A 17,888-nucleotide genomic window follows, 5' to 3' on the forward strand; every position below is an offset into this window, starting at 1 on the left:
AAACGTAATGAAAACAAAAGTACACAAAACAAGTAAGGACCACTAAGGGTGCATAGAATGAATTGAAATATTCGATTTCGGGAACTTATCGATTGAAGACCGAAAAATGAACGAAGAACGGTGAAGAATCTCCACGAAATCGCTTACGGAAACGTCTCGAAAACGTTACGGAAGCACTTTAGCTTGGATTTTTTTCACGGAAATAATTTTTCTCACTAATTTCGAGAGATTTCTCAATACCAAAAGGGTTGAACCCATTTGCTCTACCCTCCTTCCCCTATTTATAGGAGAAAAGAGGGAGGTGGTTGCCACCCAGCTCGCCCAGGCGAGCTGGGTTACTTCCACCAAAAGGCACCACCTTCTTTTGGAATACTCAGGAAGGCCCAAGTGGGCTTGGTTTCTATTTGCACCCTCTTTTCACTAAGTACACCCCCCTTGGTGTTTTTTTATTGATTTCTTTCCGAAACGTTGGGGAACTTTACGGATTACGCAATGATGCTTGTTTCGAGGGTTCCGAAGGGAGAAAGCAAGGTTCAAGGACCGAACGCAAGTATTCCCAGATTAAATTAGGGTATGACACAACCCAAAGTGTAAAAGTAGTGAAATGATCGATAAACATTTGCTACATAAAAAAAAGCATTTTTCAGTGAAGATCTCGCCATGCAAAATACATCATATATCAAAAAGGATCTAGGATCAGAGCAAATCACTACCCGAGTAAAAGTACTGAACTACGCCTAAGGTATAAACATAGGAAGGTAATCAATCCTCCTCCCCAGATGAAGGCTCTACATCTCACAAAAGCTCGCGATACACTTCCTCCTCTTCGGGCATCATGTCAATGTGATGTCCTCAGTCCTCAGTGACCTACACGAGACGTACTAACTCAAATCTCCAAATCCTGACATTACCTCTCTCATCAAACCTCACTGGTGTCACTTCGAATTCTTGAGGATTGTGAGGCACTTCCATACCTAGATAAAAATTGATGTCTTCAAACCACTCCAATTGTCGCGAGACGTAAATCCCCAAGGAATGTAGCAGTACCAATGGTGATCAATGGTGATGGGTGTGGCATCTGATTTATCTACTGGCACCATATGCACCAGAGTGTGACACGTGTACACTGAGGCACGTGTCTCCCGACATGACCACACCCTTTTTGTCTGCCTACTACGCAAAGCTCATAGAGGGCACGACTCCCTCGACATCTCCTAACCCTGAAAGTTGTTGGTTGTAGGGGTGAGTCCTCTTCTCCTCAAATGCCACAAACAACAAACCAACAATGAACAAAACTATAATATGCAATCTACTTAACCACTATGTGTGGTTGTCTAATCAAACAACACTATTTCATCCTAAGCGCATAACTATCTCACATGACATAAATGACTATAGTACTTAACACCACTGACTATCACTCTTCACACAGTCAAATACTACACAAGGCATCTTTGATAATCACATTGAACACAACTGATTATCACACTCAACACATAGCAGGGCCTAACAATGCCACCAAGCCTCCCAGGTATTAGTGGTCTTACACAACCACATGGAAGATAGTTGGGAGTGATCGCCACATATGGGTACAACGTATACTAATCCCCAAGCTTCCAACTCCAAAAAGTATAGTCTCGGAGTCCATCAAGAGTAGCAAAGTGAGGCTTGTGAGTTCCTTGCACCAAATGAGTACACAAAATGTTGAGTAGTCACCATTCGCTAATTCCCCTAGGTTCTTCGAACCTATTCACCCACTATACCCCAATGTACCTTGTAAATCATCCATTTCTCAACATAAACCTCATCATCTCACAGATAAAACATAATCATATACCTCATCATCTTATAGATGGAACATAACCACATACCTCACCATCTCGCAGATGAACCATAATCATATATCTCATCATCTTATAGATGGAACATAACCACATACCTGACCATCTCATAGATGGACCATAATCATATACCTATCGTCTTATAGATGGAATCTAATCATAACCACACCATCTAACAGATGAATCCTAATAACAAAAACACATCATCTCACATATGAGATAGAACTAACGATTCCTTACTCTTCATTCAATCTTCTTGCATCTTTTCGTGGCATTATGTGTGTAGCCCTCATGCCGCATACAACACACAAAACAAACATTCATACACATATAGAGAAAGATGAGGCTCAAGCCTATGTATTACTCTCAGGAACCATTCTAGGCCCCCAAGTGATAGAAATCACTTTTTCACCCAATTTTATCAAAAATTCGATAGCATAACAACTATATTTACAACATCCCAAAATTTATAACAAGCAATTTGCCAAGGGTCGTACACCCTCAGACCCAAACCACAACGCGTACAAATAAAATGACAACAATAATAATTGTTGGAGTTCACACGTTGCCGGTCTTATCATTCAACAACAACAACAATAATAATAATATACAAGCCTTTAAGAAAATGTATTAGCAAAAAAATCATCACAATTTCAGAGCATGCTTTAGTATCAAAGTTTGTAGTTTATCTCTACAATCAGATAACAATTAAATCAACAGCTCCAAAAATAAATAATTCTAAGGTAACTTTATCCAGATGCATGATTTCGAATGTTAAGTTGTCTAGTATCTCAAATCTCTCTGTTAGTTAGTTTTACAAAGTTTCATGCCTAACTTATTCTCAGTGTTCTTAGTGCTATGGGAATCGGTTATTCACTAATCTTATACACTACCCTACATTGTCACACCTACTAAACTTATTTTTAAGGTAAAAAATTTAATAAAACTAGTCCATACAACTCTCACTACCAGATTATTTCCATTACAGATTTTTTCCAGTATAATATTCTAAAACTTGTTTTATTCATAATTTTTGTTAGAAAACTCTTATTTAAGTGAAATTTAAGGCCAATCCTATGTTTTAACACCCAAAGAATTCATTTTTGGCATAAAAAACTCAAGGGAAAATAACTCAACACATAGATCCAGAACAAGGCAGCAAGCACAGAAATTTCAAGACAACATGTTCAAGGAAGTTTAACAACAAGCATAGGGTTCAAGAGTTGGAGAGACCCCCCTTACCTCTTGTAGTCTCCATGTGAAAGTGAAGGGTACAACCAAGATTGGAGTTCTCTTGAGTCAGAAACAAACTTCAACAAAACTCAAGAATATGAGAGAAGATTCGAGTAATGAATAAGAATAAGCAAGGCTATAGTGAAGGGTGAACTTGCTTACCAACACTTCTAGGCTTCAAGGCTTCTAGACCGACCCTCAAGAGCAAGAAATGAATAATTTTTGCTGATCTACTCTCCCCTAGAAGCTTATATGAAAATGAGAGGAAATGACAAGGTTTTGGGTTTATAATGAAGCTTGTAAGTGTGCTTAAGGCTTTGGTCCAATGGATTAAGGTGTTGGCTTATCTCAATCACTCAAATTTGACTCATGAATGACTATTGGAAGACCATGGAAATCGTGCACATCAAGCCCACAATTGGTATGGTTTTCTTTTTAATTTTCTACTAAAAATGGTTAAAGTAGAGTTTTGCCAAAAATGAGTATTCTTGCTTTTTACCAAAAATAATAAATTCTATCTTAAACGTCTTGATTACCATGCCAACTTTCTTGATAATTGTGTTAACCTCCATAATAATACGTGTACTCTGAGTAAACCTTACAAAGTCTACCCACACAGATAAATTACATTGTGATTCAATGCATACTGCAATTCTTGCACAAATAAAAATCTAGCTCAGATAGTTTTTATATCTATGTCAAGCTTTATTGAACCAATCACATACATACATACATACACACATACATACACACACACACACACACACACAACATGAAAATCAATAATTAAAAACATATAATTACTGTAATTAAATATGCACAAACACAAAAGACACTACACAATGTTTTCTCTGTTGGCTGAGTAATAATTTTTTAAGATGTTACAACTCTAACTTATTTTAATTATTCTACATGATATAATTAGACACTTTAATTATTCACTAACTAATTAAACTAAAATTCTATTTTTAAACTAGTTGTATAGTCATTTACGAATTCCCTTTTCTAATTAGTCACTAACTAATTAAACTAAAATTCTATTTTCAAATTATGACTTAATTATCCCTTTTCTAATTTTGTGAAATCTAGATCACCATTAATCAACCTTAATTATCTCCACTTAATTTCTAACCTTACTTACATTAATTACTAATTTTCTTCTTTCAAACTTCTAATTTCTATTTTTAGGCCAAAATCTAATTATTAGCATTTAGATCATTAATGAGTTAACCATTATTTGATTAGAGAATTTTCTCTAAATTATCCTTATTCTTTCTAGACTTTAGCTTAAAAATTCAAGAGCTTAACCATGCTTAAGTATCCTATTATAACATCTCATTTTCTACCATTTCAATGGTCTAAAAACAGGACCCAATCATACAATAAAGCAATAACATTATCTATCACACACATGAAAAATTGAGATGTTACAAAAGTTCTACAAGGAATTCCAAGAAGAGATTAGGTTTAAATAAAATCATTTCTAAATTTTAAATATTTATAAACCATCATTTTTAATTAGTTAATTAATTATAAAAGTTTAAAAAGTTTAGTTTCTTAGTGTGGATTTTTTTAATTGATTTAGGTTAGATTCCACAGATGAAAGTGTGAAAAAAATGATGACGTGCTTGACAGCTTGCAACACAAATCAATGTTCCTCGCAGCAGTCTTCTTCTCCATTTTGGTTGCATCCCTTCGTGTTCTTCATTGGGTTGTTTGAGCGTTTCTTCCGCCATCGAGGTTAGTGTTCTAACCCCATTGGCTTTGGATATCTGTTAGAATCGCGTTAATGGCCTTAGGATAGACGACATTGTTATTGTTTGGTGCTGGAGGTTGAAGACGAAGTTCTTCCGCAAGAACAAGCTTCTTCCGCGCGTGTGTTAGGGGATAAAAATGGAGTCAGCGGAAGAAGGTGTTCTTCCGCGAGCTCCTGCGGAAGAAAGGTGAAAGGTTCTTCCGCAGGAGCCCGCGGAAGAAGGTGGAACACCTTCTTTCGCTGGCTCCATTTTCGTTTTGTCACACTCGCGGAAGAACACCTTCCGCAGACTGCATTTTCTGCTCGCAGAAGATCCTGCGGAACCTTCTTCCGTAGGCTTTCTTCTTGCGGAAGAACCTACCAAACTTCTTCCGCAGGATGCATTTTGCTGTATATTGGTTATTTTTCTTGAAAATTATGTCTGAACCAACAATTTATTGATATTATTAGTTAGTTTTTTTATTTATTAGGTGTTAGAGAGTGTATATGGTATTTAAGTTACACAAACTCCCTAATTTTGTGTTTTTTAGTTGCTATTGGGATGTCTAAATTGAATTGTTATTTGTTGTCATTTGGTGTGATTGACTTATGAATTAGGATGTCTAAATTGAACTGTTATTTGCTGTCATTTGGTTAGGATGTGTAAATGACTGTATACACTGCATAAATTGAATTGTTATGTGGAACACAACATGAAAGAGCAAAATTAAATTGGTTATCCAATTCCTTTTCACAGGAAATATGACACTATGGTGAGGAACCTCAGCTACAATTTAAAAGAACATGTTGTGCTATGCCTGTTACGAGAAAGAGATCAAGCATGAGACGAGTCTAGCTAGTAGCATCATGTGTTAGTAGAAGATAATATTGTAAAATACAACATAAATAACTAGTTAACAAATTGAACACGAAATGATGGAGCAACTTGATTCCTCTAATTTGATGTATTGAGAATTTTGAATACAAAATGATGTGTTGAGAATTTTGAATACAAAATGATGCACTTGGTGATTACAAATCCAAGCACCCACATTTGTATTAGTTACAAATCCAAGCCATTCCAAACCAAATGCACTCTAAATGGTATGAAAAAGTTTAGTAGGAATTTCTTTACAAAGCATATACCTTGACATAATTAGCTTAATTAAAATTTAAAAAATAAAAATAAGGCTGGAAATTGGCAGGAATTATGGGTAATTAGTATTACTAATACTCAATACAAACCAAATATCATAATTTGCTGATAAAGCCTAGCTGTCTATTTCTGACCATTGAATCCCTTCCTTGACAAGGATGAAAAGCTCTTATTGAAAGAATAATAGACAACTAGGACAAATTAAATGACACATGTGAGCTATGTATCTAGCCCTTCCTAGTAAGAACAAATGCTTTGTTCGGGTGCTTACTCTTTTCTCCATACCTTACCATATGAACTAGAATATTGTAATAGTTCACTTTCATTGTAACTAAGATTCATGTGCAGTTGGTGATTACAAATCCAAGCACCCACATGGATCCGCAAGCCTTGTGCCCTTTCTGAATATTTGACCATACTCTCTATTTTTATAAATTCTCAATTCACAATCAATCAAAGTGTTTGACTCCACATGAATCTAATTCAAAAAATCCACTCCTAAGTAATTTGAGTTTCAGGGCGGGGATGGAAAAACCCCGTCATCATGCCTACTTGAATAGCCGTGGCTCTGCTATTCAAGAGACACAGGGTTACCACTGTTCAAGGCTTGTCAGAACCATTTGCACTGTGAGAAATTGCTTAGTTAATGAAGTTCGTGTGATGATATTAAGCTTTTGCATCAACCCTTTTCCATTCATTTTCATTGGATCACATCACATCACATGACATCATTGACATGTGTTTCATTGTTGATGTTAAGTTAGACAATTCATATAATTTCTTTGATTTAACTTGAACTTAGAGATGAATTAAAGGAATTTATACCACAGTAATTGATTGTAATAGCAATGTATAAAGGAAAGAATAATAAACCTTCTGGTTTAATAACTAGAATTGTGTCTTGAGAGAATCACAATGACAGGATTTGAGTTCTACTAATCAATTGAATTATATTTGGTGTGATTTATATATGCATTTGTATGTCAATTATTTGGATAAATTATGTTGAACTAAATATATAATCTGTGGGTTTGGATAAATTATGTGGATTAGTTAGAATTCCAAAGCTTTGTTACACAAATTATTTGAGTGTTCTTCATGATTTCAGATCATGGTTAGAACACGAGGTCTACGTCGTGTGGTAGGCACAGGTAGAGGCAGAGACCTTAGTCAGGATGTGGCTGAGGATGTTCCTCGCCGTCGTAGGCCCACTGCCTCAGCACGTAGGCAACGGGTTACCCAGATGGCTGAGGATGTGGCTGAGGATGTTCCTCAATTGCCTGAGGATGTTCCTCAGTTGGTTGAGGATGTGCCTGATGCGTCTGATGGTAGCCCAGAGAGGACAGGAGCCGCCGATGGTGCTGAGTCTGATCGAGTGGCTAGTGATGGGACAACTGCTGATGATGAGGGGTTCCCCGGTGGGCCACGCGATCCATCTGTTTTGATAGGATTTGCTAATCATGTGGCACACAGCATATGGCGTGGACAGGTACGTACTTATTTTATTCCAGTAATTAGAAAGTAGTTTCTTTTATTTTGAAATACACAAATTTATAAATTTTTATTCAATTTAGTAGTGACCCGATCTCAAGTTGGTCTCCCATGGTAGGAAAGTAGATAAATTTGGGAGACCGACTGCTGAGATTGAAGGTATGATTGCGGCCACCGGATTGGATCCATTGATCAGGTGTTCTGTGATCACCACTGATCCTGGACTCATATCCGCCTTTTTTGAGAGGTGGCATATGGAGATGAGCAGCTTCCACCTCCCAGTAGGGGAGGTGACGATCACTCTAGACGACGTTTTGTCGCTCCTGCACATCCCGATTACTGGCACGCTGCATTCATTCGAGCCGCTGGCTACATCTGACGCAGTGGCGCTGTTGACGGAGCTACTTGAGGTCACTCCAGACAAGGCTACAACTGAGACACGTCAGGCAGGTGGGCCTCATGTTCGGTTGTCCTGGCTTCGGGACATGTACCAGAGTAGGTGTCGGGCCAGGCAGTGGGTTGCTGCAGCTCGGGCGTACCTACTTCATTTGGTTGGTTGCACTCTTTTCGCTAACAAGAGTGCAACCCATGTCCATGTTGTGCATCTACAGGCATTCAGAGACCTGGCACAGGTAGGGACATTCTCTTGGGGAGCGGCCGCTTTGGTCCACTTGTACGATCAGCTTAACGAGGCGTCGCAGGCTCCTACACGGCAGATGGCTGGTTACATTTCACTACTTCATGTGACTATCGCTACTTGTAATTTAAATTAAAGTAAAATTCAATCCATGTTTGATTGCTGATGTTGACTTTGTGTTTGTAGTGTTGGATTTACGAGCACTTTCCATCAGTCCACAGGTCTGTTGTTGACGATGGTTATGCTAAGGCTAGCCCATGTGCCTGTAGGTGGCTTTATCATGCGGTGTGTAGAAGAATCGACCATTGGTCAACTTCTCAGAGAAAAAAATCATTTAACTAGTACAAAATAATCTTAAAATTAACAAAATAATTTAACTAAGTAACCCACGGAAGAAATTTCTTCCGTGGGACTCAACGTAAGAAGGTTCTTCCGTGGAGTCCCACGGAAGAAGGTTCTTCCACAGTTCTTCTGCCGGTTACAGGGGCGGGAGAAATCTTTCGTGGGACTCCACGGAAGATTTCTTTCGCCCCTGTCAACGGAACAAGTTTGCAAAACAGCATGAAGGGCATTTTCGGGAATTTTAAAATTTGTTGGGTGCACCAGCAATTCTGCTGGGTGCCCTTAGCAAATCCCGAGAATAAGTCCTCTCTTTTTTTTTTCGAAATGGGCCCATTATGCATCTTTTGAAAAAATGCAGAAAATTTTGAGCGTAAAATAGTTGTATTATAAGACTATTTTAAATTTATAATAAAAATGCTAAGAAAAATATTTTTATCAAATCGAAGTTTCATGCTATAATTAGGCGTACATCTGGAGAAGATAACTTTTAAAAATAACTATTTAAAATCATTTGAAAATAACATATATATTATTAATAAGGTTGTTCATGTTTATTGTATTCATATTTTAAAATTGAAGTAAAATTTGCAAATAAAAAATTGTATTTATTTCATACGTATTTCTAAATTTAAATATGATTAATAAATAACAACATTTTGAAAACTGAACCAGCTAGTTCAACTCGGAACTAGTTTACCAATTTGAACACTCTAAAAAATCAAGGTATTTCATAACCGATCTAGAAATATGTTGAACCGATATAGAAAATTGGTGTTGAATTGGAAAAAAAACAGTGTTGAATTGTTTTTTTCCAATTTATTTTATTTTTTTTATTTAATCAAAAATATTTTTAAGATAAATAAAAGTACATATTTAAATATTTCACATTAATATCAATTATTATCGATTATTATTAATTTTTATCTTATGAAACATATAATTTAGTCATATATACTAATTTATAATATTTTAGATCCTAATTTTTTATAATTATATATTATTTTATTACTTAAAATATTATATAATATTAAAAAATATAAAATCAGTTTAACCACGATAGTTAAATCATTGAATCTTAAATCAATGTCTTCCCCTATCTTCTCTTTCAACCCTATATTTTCCCATTTACCATTCTCGAACCTAAAAATTTATTAAATGGTCCAAGTTTGGTTCCATTCATAGCAACAATGTTACTTCTCAATACACTTTTTTTAAACTAGTCAAAATTTATTAAAAATATAAACGGTTGAATCATAAGACGAATTATAACCCTTTATAATTTTGATTAGATGCAAATAATTACAAAGATTAAAAGTTTTATCTTATATATAGTCACACGAAAAACATTGTATCTTCATATAATAGATGAAGCTAAATTATTTAAAACTTCATTTAATACTTTGTGCTTGAGATTCATTTTGCAGGAAATGTCTTAGAAACATTCTTCCTATGATCTATCCAAGTCCTAAGAATTAAGAGAACAATCAATGTTTATAAGTTCAAACATCTCAAAAGGCACATTTTGCTATACTTGTTGTGATAGACCTACTCTGAGCAAAAGAGAGTGGTTTTTTTGCTAAAGTATTCTTCAAGAAATCTCTATCTCTTGTGTTAAGTGATGTAGGGCTTGAATTTGATTTTGTTAGAAAACTTTTGTTGATATCGTCTCATCTTATCTGTTTGCGAAAACTACGTTATTTGCTTTCAAAGCTATATCAGACAATAGCTTGGGTTTGCAAAAAAAAGATTTAGAATATTTCTAAAATCACAATTCAACCCCACCTAAAATGAAATTAGTTTTTTACCCATCCTATGCATGGGCCTTTTATGTTAGGTGTCTTTTTTTTTTTTAATTGGGGTAGCAATTAGTGAGAGGGTAGGGAACCCCAACTAGGTTGGCGCCTCCCAAAAACCCATGCCACAATCACACCCCGAGATGCATTAAAAAAGAAAAATTGATATGAATAAAAGGAACAAAAATAAGCTCAAAACCCAATGAAGAAGCTAACAAAACCTATAAGCTCGAAGAGTATTTCTATTCCTAAGAAGCTCATCCTTACCAAAAACAGGAGAAATAGTCCCACCATTGAAAGTTAACCCTAGACAAAGCCTTATGATTGACTAATTTGTCCGCACAAGCATCCCTTTCCTATAAACATGAGAAACAACCAAAACTATCTTAACAAAAAATAAACAACTTCTCATCTGTTGTGAAGAGCTTGAATGACTAATGTTGAATCACATTCAAGCCATAATTTTAGGTTAGGTGTACAATATAATAATAATTTAAATTTAAATTTGTATTTAACTTATATCTTTTTGTAAGTATTTAAAAAAAATTGCAATTCAATATCTTTGTTAAAACTTATAAAAGCGTCATTCAATATTTATGTATCTTAAAAATGAAGTATAAAATGAAATTAGGTTAACGATGACGAACTTATTGTTCCTTCAATTATAAATAACAACTTATATGATTTCTAAAATAATTTTATAAAAACCAACTAATAACTAAGCATCATGATAAAATCAGTCTAAAATTATTTTAGGTTGTCTTCAATTGCTAACATAGGATAACTACAAAGGCCACGGCTGGCTGACGACAAGAGAAAATAAAAAACCGCATCTGTTCCGTGTAAGGAGAAGTCACAAAATTTCTCAGCTCCTGCCTGTATACTTCACATGGCCTAATCCCACAGTCGCACACTCTTCCACCCTGCCATCACCAATCATCAACACAACGCCCATTATTATTTAAAAATCCTTAATATATTATTATTCTTCGTCCATCGCTTTTTCTTGAAGACTACTTCATCCTTCTTATTAGTTTCTTTTTATTTCAATCTTTCTCACTCGCACGCACGCACGCACAGTCTCTAGTGGTACCGTGCCGGTTCATTTGCTTCATCCACCACCTCATTTTCAGAGATTTCGTGCACTCAACAAACTCTCATCCACCCATGGCGTCATCACTATCAACAATAGCTCTATTCCTGCCCCAATCGCTCTATATTAAGCCCCGCCTGGCGCCACGGCCTCTTCCTCCCCCTCAATTCCGCTCCCTTTTCCTAACCTCACCGGCGGGTGCTCGTACTGCTACTGTCATGCCTAGAAGGGCGGCGGTCATCGTGTCGGCGGCGACGGCGGAGACGCCGAAGAAGAAGGGCGAATCGAAAGGGTTCGTGGAAGAGATGAGGTTCGTGGCGATGAGGCTGCACACGAGGGACCAGGCCAGGGAGGGCGAGAAGGAGGTCAAGCAGCCCGAGGAGAAAGCCGTTACCAAGTGGGACCCATCCGTCGAAGGGTACCTGAAATTTCTTGTGGACAGTAAGCTCGTTTATGACACGCTGGAGAAAATCGTTCAAGAGGCTCCTCATCCTTCTTGTGAGTTTCTTCTTCTAATGATATTTTAGTAGTATGGTTTTAATTTTTTATTTGTGTGTGTGTTTGTGTTTTAATGTGGTATTTTTGAGTTTTGGGTTCTTTTATTTTTTTGGATGGTGCTGCTAATCTGTGGTGGTAATTTTTGGGGTAAAATGCGTGTTCTGCGTTTCTGTAGGGTCATGTGTTATGATTTGCACGAGTTTTGTGTTATGTGTGATTTAACTTGATGAGTCCTAATAGTAATGGATAATTGTTGCTATATTTGATATTAGCACGAGTGAGTACTGAGTAGCGGTGAAATCTTAAACCCTTTTATTGTTTAATTCAAGAGACTGCTTATCGTTTTCGTGATTTTCTGCTGTTGTTCTTTGGCTTATCTTTCACATGTTTCATCAGTGTGCTTGTTTAGATGTTGAAAATGCTTAAACATCAGTTTGAGCCAATCCTCCAAGAGACATACTTTTTCGTTTGAGTGCTTTGAAAGTTGTGACACCTGTGAACCGAATAAACCGTATGCTTTTGGGTTTTAACATTATAATGCTTTGTAGGGTTCCGCTTTCTGTTTGCTGGTTTATGTTTGTTAGTTTTGGATTGTGTTGCAAATATTGGGTGTGGGAAGGTAAGTGAGGTCATTGTAAGAGCTAAATGTTTGTCTTAGTTCTTCCAATTGAGTGCTGTGATAACTTAAAAGCTCATTTTTTTCTAGTTTTTCATTTTCATTTTGTTTAATAATTTTGGTTTTGATGTGCCTATATTGTGATCTTTACAAGATCTCCAATTTTTTATGGCTAATATTTGTGTGCTAAGGATCATCTGTAATATTTTGGGAATTCAAGTAAGTTTTGAGCTGTTGAGCGGTTATAGTTGTGTAATCATGGACAGACAGGGTTACAAGGTAACATTCCATGTAAGGTAACAATGATCCGAGAATTATCCATCAGCGAATTTTTTAAGGTTTGACTTGATGATGCCGAAGGTGAATCAAATGTACTAATTTCATGTAAAAAATCTGAGCATGATCGTTCTAATTCTCTGAGGGTTTCTTGCTGCTATCCATATAGGTTGTTGTATTCTGTACTACTTTAGCATATCTACAACTAATATGTTGGTGTTCAATGTATACATTTCCTTAACTAATCCAATTGTTAAATGCCTGATGCTTTTATCTTTCGTGCATAGATGCTGAATTCAGAAACACTGGATTGGAAAGGTCTGCAAGTTTGGCAGAAGATTTGGAGTGGTTCAAGGAGCAAGGTTATACCATTCCTGAACCTTCTTCTCCTGGTCTTACCTATGCACAATATCTTAAGGAGTTATCTGTGAAGGATCCCCAAGCATTCATTTGCCATTTTTACAATATCTACTTTGCTCATTCAGCTGGTGGTCGAATGATTGGGAAAAAGGTAACCAAACACATGCATGCTTAAAGAGGTTAAATTATGTTGTGTGTCACATTGTTTATGAGTACATCTTTGGTTTTGAGTGCTATTTGTGGGCCAGAATATCTGTTTTATGTTTTATAATTACAGACACATTCATATCTGGGGATATTTTCATTTTTCCTCTTCATATGGCATAGTTACTATACTACTCCCTCTGAACTCATAAGCAAAAAAGTCTGTTTTTGGGACTCAAATATAAGCAAATTTCAACTAACGAAACACTATTTAATGTCATCATTTCAAAAATACCCTTAAATTAATTCAAGTTTTATTTTCCAAGAGAATTACATGCTGAACAAACATGGGTGATAAGATAAAGTACCTCTATTCCTCTGCTGCGCACTTCACCTTCTACTTCTTTCCTTTATATCCACAAATAAATAAAAAATCAAAAGCAGATTAGTGCGGGACCTCTGTAAATGCAAATTTCGAACAGGAAAACGTAAGGTCATGGATTTTATGGTGCAGGTGAACTGATAGCTAGCAAGATAATTAAATGTGACTACTATATCTCCTCTGAGAATGTTAGAACATAATCAAGCTTATGTTATAATATGCTGTGTTTTACATCTGATACCTGTAGGTATATATTATCTGGCATGTCTGATGTTGGCTATTTCCATATTAGTTGTATCTTATATACAGATATTTGCAGAATTGTGCCACAAATGTATATGTACTATATATGTTCTATTATATCTCTGCATCAAACACTTTCTTGTATGTAGCTATTAGTATGCTGATGGTAAATAATCAATTTATTTTTTGGAAGGTGGTAAATAATCAATATTACTAATGAATGCATACATGTATAACTAGAGCACATCACTTAAAAAAAAAAATAGACATCTCGGCCCAAAGACCTTCCTGAAGCATTTTGGTTATAAGTTTTCCTAAAGGGAAATAAGCAATACAACTGAACCTGAAAAGCAACCTGGCAGTAAGGATTCAATTAATGTTGTTTCTAGTTAATCAAAAAGCATAAAAGAAAAAGAAGCAATAACATGCTTTTTGCAAATCTGTGGTTTCTTACTGCTTTTGGATGAATTTGTTTCTCTAAATGTAAATCATTGTTACAACACTGCACACCCTTTAAGCTTCACTGTTCTAAATATATTTCTTTCATTATCACCTGATGAGTTAAAACTAATACTGAATGATTGTTACTTTATCCTTACTATATACTCAATAAGTTCTTCCTGCATCTCACAGGTTGCTGAAAAGTTACTTAACAACAAGGCGTTGGAGTTCTACAAATGGGATGATGACCTTCCACGATTGTTGCAGAATGTGAGAGACAAGTTGAATAAAGTTGCTGAAGTAAGTTTCTTGAACTTTCTTAATTATTTGTGTGCACTTCTTTCCAATTTTCTAAGGAATAATCAATAGGTTGACTTGTATTGCGGTTTTATCCCCCAATTTGCAAAGGATACAGGGATACCTTGATAGCTTTCAATTTTTCTTAGTTAGGTTGTTGAATACACCTTTTTGATATTCCTTCATTTTATCAGCCTTGGAGTCGGGAAGAAAAGGACCACTGTCTGGAAGAAACAGAAAAATCATTCAAGCTCTCTGGAGAGATTCTCCGTTTGATTTTATCATGATAATAGATGCCCTGCTATCTGTGTAATTATGGGTATTAAAGTGCATGGCGGAAGCCAACAACATTACCATATGTGAATTATTTTATTTCCAATACGCAAAGGAATAATAGAACTGATGTTGATTAACTTGCTTTTCTCAAATGGGGCTTAGATTCCGTGTTGCTGTGAATAGAACATTATAAGGTCCCGAGCCAAAAAAATGCTACTATGATATTGACAGAAACTTATTTTTATTGATAAAAAAAGCAATGGAGACTAACTCCTTATTTACTTGAACAGAAAAATGCAGAAATTTAAAGATAGATTTAGAGTTCAGTATATATGTTGAATCTCTACATCAAATCTCCTTTTTCCAGTCAATTCAGGCCTACCTTGCTTTATCTATCTTTTCCTTAAATTCCTGTCCTTTCCTAATCTTATATTCCCACCTTAACTTAACAACCCCTTTATTTCCTACTTTATGTCCTCTTTTCCATTGTGTTTATCCTTCTTTTTCTCATCCTCTTCTTTGTAGCATATACCTCACTAAGAGGGGATTATAAATACTCCCCCATGCAAGATTCATCGTGTCCTGAAGCATACACTACACAGCATCATTTCAAATTATTATTTCTCCATTTTGCTTTAGTGCTCTCTGATTTCTGACAAATTTGACCGAAACAAAGTCTAATTGTAGCTTCTATAACATTAATAACATTGAAATAGCAATAAACACACTAAAACGGACGGAATAACGTGTATATCAAAGATATAAACTTTCATAATATAAAAGCTGATATAGATAATAATATGTATATGTGGCAAGTTGTTCACTGAAGATAAAATTGATATTTAATGAAGATCAATATAGTCATTTAATGACTAAATAAGACAAAGCGAGAGAGTTTTTAAAACGGTTTTTCAAATAAACACTTGGTGTTAAAAAAATTGTTAGAATGTGTCATAAGAATGTTCAATAAACCGTTATGGAGAGAAGTAGAAATACTTGGTTTATATTGGTTCACTCAATCTGAATTACATCAAGTTCTCCTTTACTCACTAGTAAAGGGTTCCATTAATCAAAATTTGATTACAAAACAAGCATTTCAACCTGTCACTCCTGACTTTATAAGTATTCTTAATACTACTTTTGTTACCTTCTTAGACTCTCCCTGAATCTAAGAAACTCAAATATTGTTTAATACTAAGTTACCCATGGCTTTCACAAACAAAAGTTTGAATAAATATAAGTATTCTTAACACTCAACGAGTGAATAAACAATTAAGCTCAAATGCAAAGTAACTTTGCTTAGCAAAGAGTAAACTAATGAAAATTGTATATCAATCGTCTGATGATTTCAACAGAGTTTTGCTTCAAATATTTTCTTGTTTCCTTGTAAGATTTTTTGTCAAAAACTTCCTAGATAGAGATGACTTTTATAGACTTCAGTGAAGGATCACGGGATCAACATCAATTCCTTGAAAATATCATTGTCTCACACTGAATGATAAAGTGATGTGTCATGCTCTGATTGGAGAGAAATGAATCATAGTATAGACAGGGTCATATGCTTCTTGTCCATAGTAAAAGCGACCTTTAAGAGAACATTTTGTGAAAACCTTCTATATTCTTCTATATTGTCCTTTTCTTAAATTCAAACATTAGCAATTCAAAATAGAGGAAAATTGAATTCGTATAAAATAGAACACATGCACTCCCATTTTTCGTCATTCTCAATCTTTTTTAGTTTCTTTGAGATTGGACACGCAAGTTGACTAATAGACAATGTATAATACTGATTTTCACAAGGGTGGATGTTCTCTGGTTTTAGCGTGTTGGATGCTAGATAATACACAACATTCTCTTTTGAGTCGTGGACGACATTGAATATTGTTAAGTCCTTTAACATATTGATCTTGTCCACTTGACAAAAACTCATTAGAACACCAATAATTTATACTTATTATTGTACATCAAAATCCAAGGTGGACGAGATTAATGGTTGTTCAGACCTAACAATCTCCCTCTTTTTTATGATGACAAACAATATAAATTTTGATTTATAAGAATAAATAGAGTTTTAAGGGAGTGAAATGAATGTAATGCAATTAAGATCCCCCTAAGTTCAATCATGACAAGAATATGACAGATAACTTATATATGACATATGTGGTAGCAAAATAATAACAATTAATAACTAAAATGAAACATGTGAAAATACTCCAAAACTACTTTTATTTAAAACTATTAGCTCTTTTTACAATCAAAATTTTTATTTCTCCCCTTGTGGGCCATAAGCAAAAAATAGGTTTGAAGATAGAAATATTGATAGACATCATAGTTAGTCTTGAGCAGACGATGGTGATGGAGGTTGAGAGGGTGGTGGTGAAGATGGAGGAGGTGGTTCTATAGGGGCTAAAGTTGGTGATGGAAGGTCCAAAGACGCAGGTGCAGGTAGTGGTTGAGATACTAGTGCAAGTGCAACAACAACTTCAATCATTGACATCTGAGCCTATTGAATGTTTTGAAGGAGAGCAACACCAAGATTGGAGAACTAGGTGGTGATGGCATTCTACATTGAGAGCTTGAATTGCTCATTCTCTTGACATTGTTGTTTGGCAAAAGTTTCTATGGCTTGCCTTATCATATCTTGCACTTGATCTCTAGTAACTGTGGTGAATTGTGCATAGTTCAGAGGAGTGGGGTCAGAATTAGTGGAGTAGACAATGATAGTGTTAGTTTCGCCCTTGTCTATAGAAGTAGCCTCATTTATTGACTGCTTGGATGCAAGTTCAAGAGCGTTGCGTTCAACTTCGCCATTTATAGTTGCATTAGATGCCTCCAGAGTTTCGTCCATGACACCAGTGTTGGTAAGATCAATGATAACCCCATGTACAATGGTGTCATCCACAACTTTAGCAGATACTTTAGCTTGGACTGAGGCAACATCTTCTTTCACGACAATAGCAACAGCTTCTTCCTCATCCTTCTTTTTTTGTTAAGCTTCATGGACCTAAGTCACATGAGTTAGCATCTGATCTTC

The 17,888-nt window shown here is 35.5% G+C and overlaps 2 protein-coding genes across 2 annotated transcripts; both read left to right on the plus strand.

Moving 5' to 3' along the window:
* Positions 1-6,490: 6,490 nt before the first annotated feature.
* Positions 6,491-9,871, plus strand: LOC102661441 (protein MAIN-LIKE 2-like). Its single transcript, XM_006579122.1, has 5 exons — positions 6,491-6,592; positions 7,074-7,454; positions 7,558-8,179; positions 8,280-8,314; positions 9,860-9,871. The coding sequence occupies exons 1-5, from the start codon at positions 6,491-6,493 to the stop codon at positions 9,869-9,871; spliced, it is 1,152 nt and encodes a 383-aa protein (XP_006579185.1).
* A 1,152-nt stretch (positions 9,872-11,023) lies between these two features.
* On the plus strand, positions 11,024-15,006 carry HO1 (heme oxygenase 1, chloroplastic). Its single transcript, NM_001317450.2, has 4 exons — positions 11,024-11,819; positions 12,999-13,222; positions 14,474-14,581; positions 14,773-15,006. The coding sequence occupies exons 1-4, from the start codon at positions 11,396-11,398 to the stop codon at positions 14,863-14,865; spliced, it is 849 nt and encodes a 282-aa protein (NP_001304379.2). The 5' UTR covers positions 11,024-11,395; the 3' UTR covers positions 14,866-15,006.
* Positions 15,007-17,888: the final 2,882 nt, after the last annotated feature.

Source organism: Glycine max, chromosome 4, assembly GCF_000004515.6.
Source record: "Glycine max cultivar Williams 82 chromosome 4, Glycine_max_v4.0, whole genome shotgun sequence".
Classification (NCBI taxonomy): Eukaryota; Viridiplantae; Streptophyta; class Magnoliopsida; order Fabales; family Fabaceae; genus Glycine; species Glycine max.

Bases quoted from the DNA above. Each gene is read 5' to 3' on its own strand.
- LOC102661441 (XM_006579122.1), top strand. From the start codon at position 6,491: ATGGAAAAACCCCGTCATCATGCCTACTTGAATAGCCGTGGCTCTGCT. The intron at 7,455-7,557 runs GTACGTACTTAT...CCCGATCTCAAG, and splicing joins ACAGCATATGGCGTGGACAG to TTGGTCTCCCATGGTAGGAA. The intron at 8,180-8,279 runs GTTACATTTCAC...TTGTGTTTGTAG, and splicing joins TCCTACACGGCAGATGGCTG to TGTTGGATTTACGAGCACTT.
- HO1 (NM_001317450.2), top strand. From the start codon at position 11,396: ATGGCGTCATCACTATCAACAATAGCTCTATTCCTGCCCCAATCGCTC. The intron at 11,820-12,998 runs GTGAGTTTCTTC...TTTCGTGCATAG, and splicing joins AGAGGCTCCTCATCCTTCTT to ATGCTGAATTCAGAAACACT. The intron at 13,223-14,473 runs GTAACCAAACAC...TGCATCTCACAG, and splicing joins GTCGAATGATTGGGAAAAAG to GTTGCTGAAAAGTTACTTAA.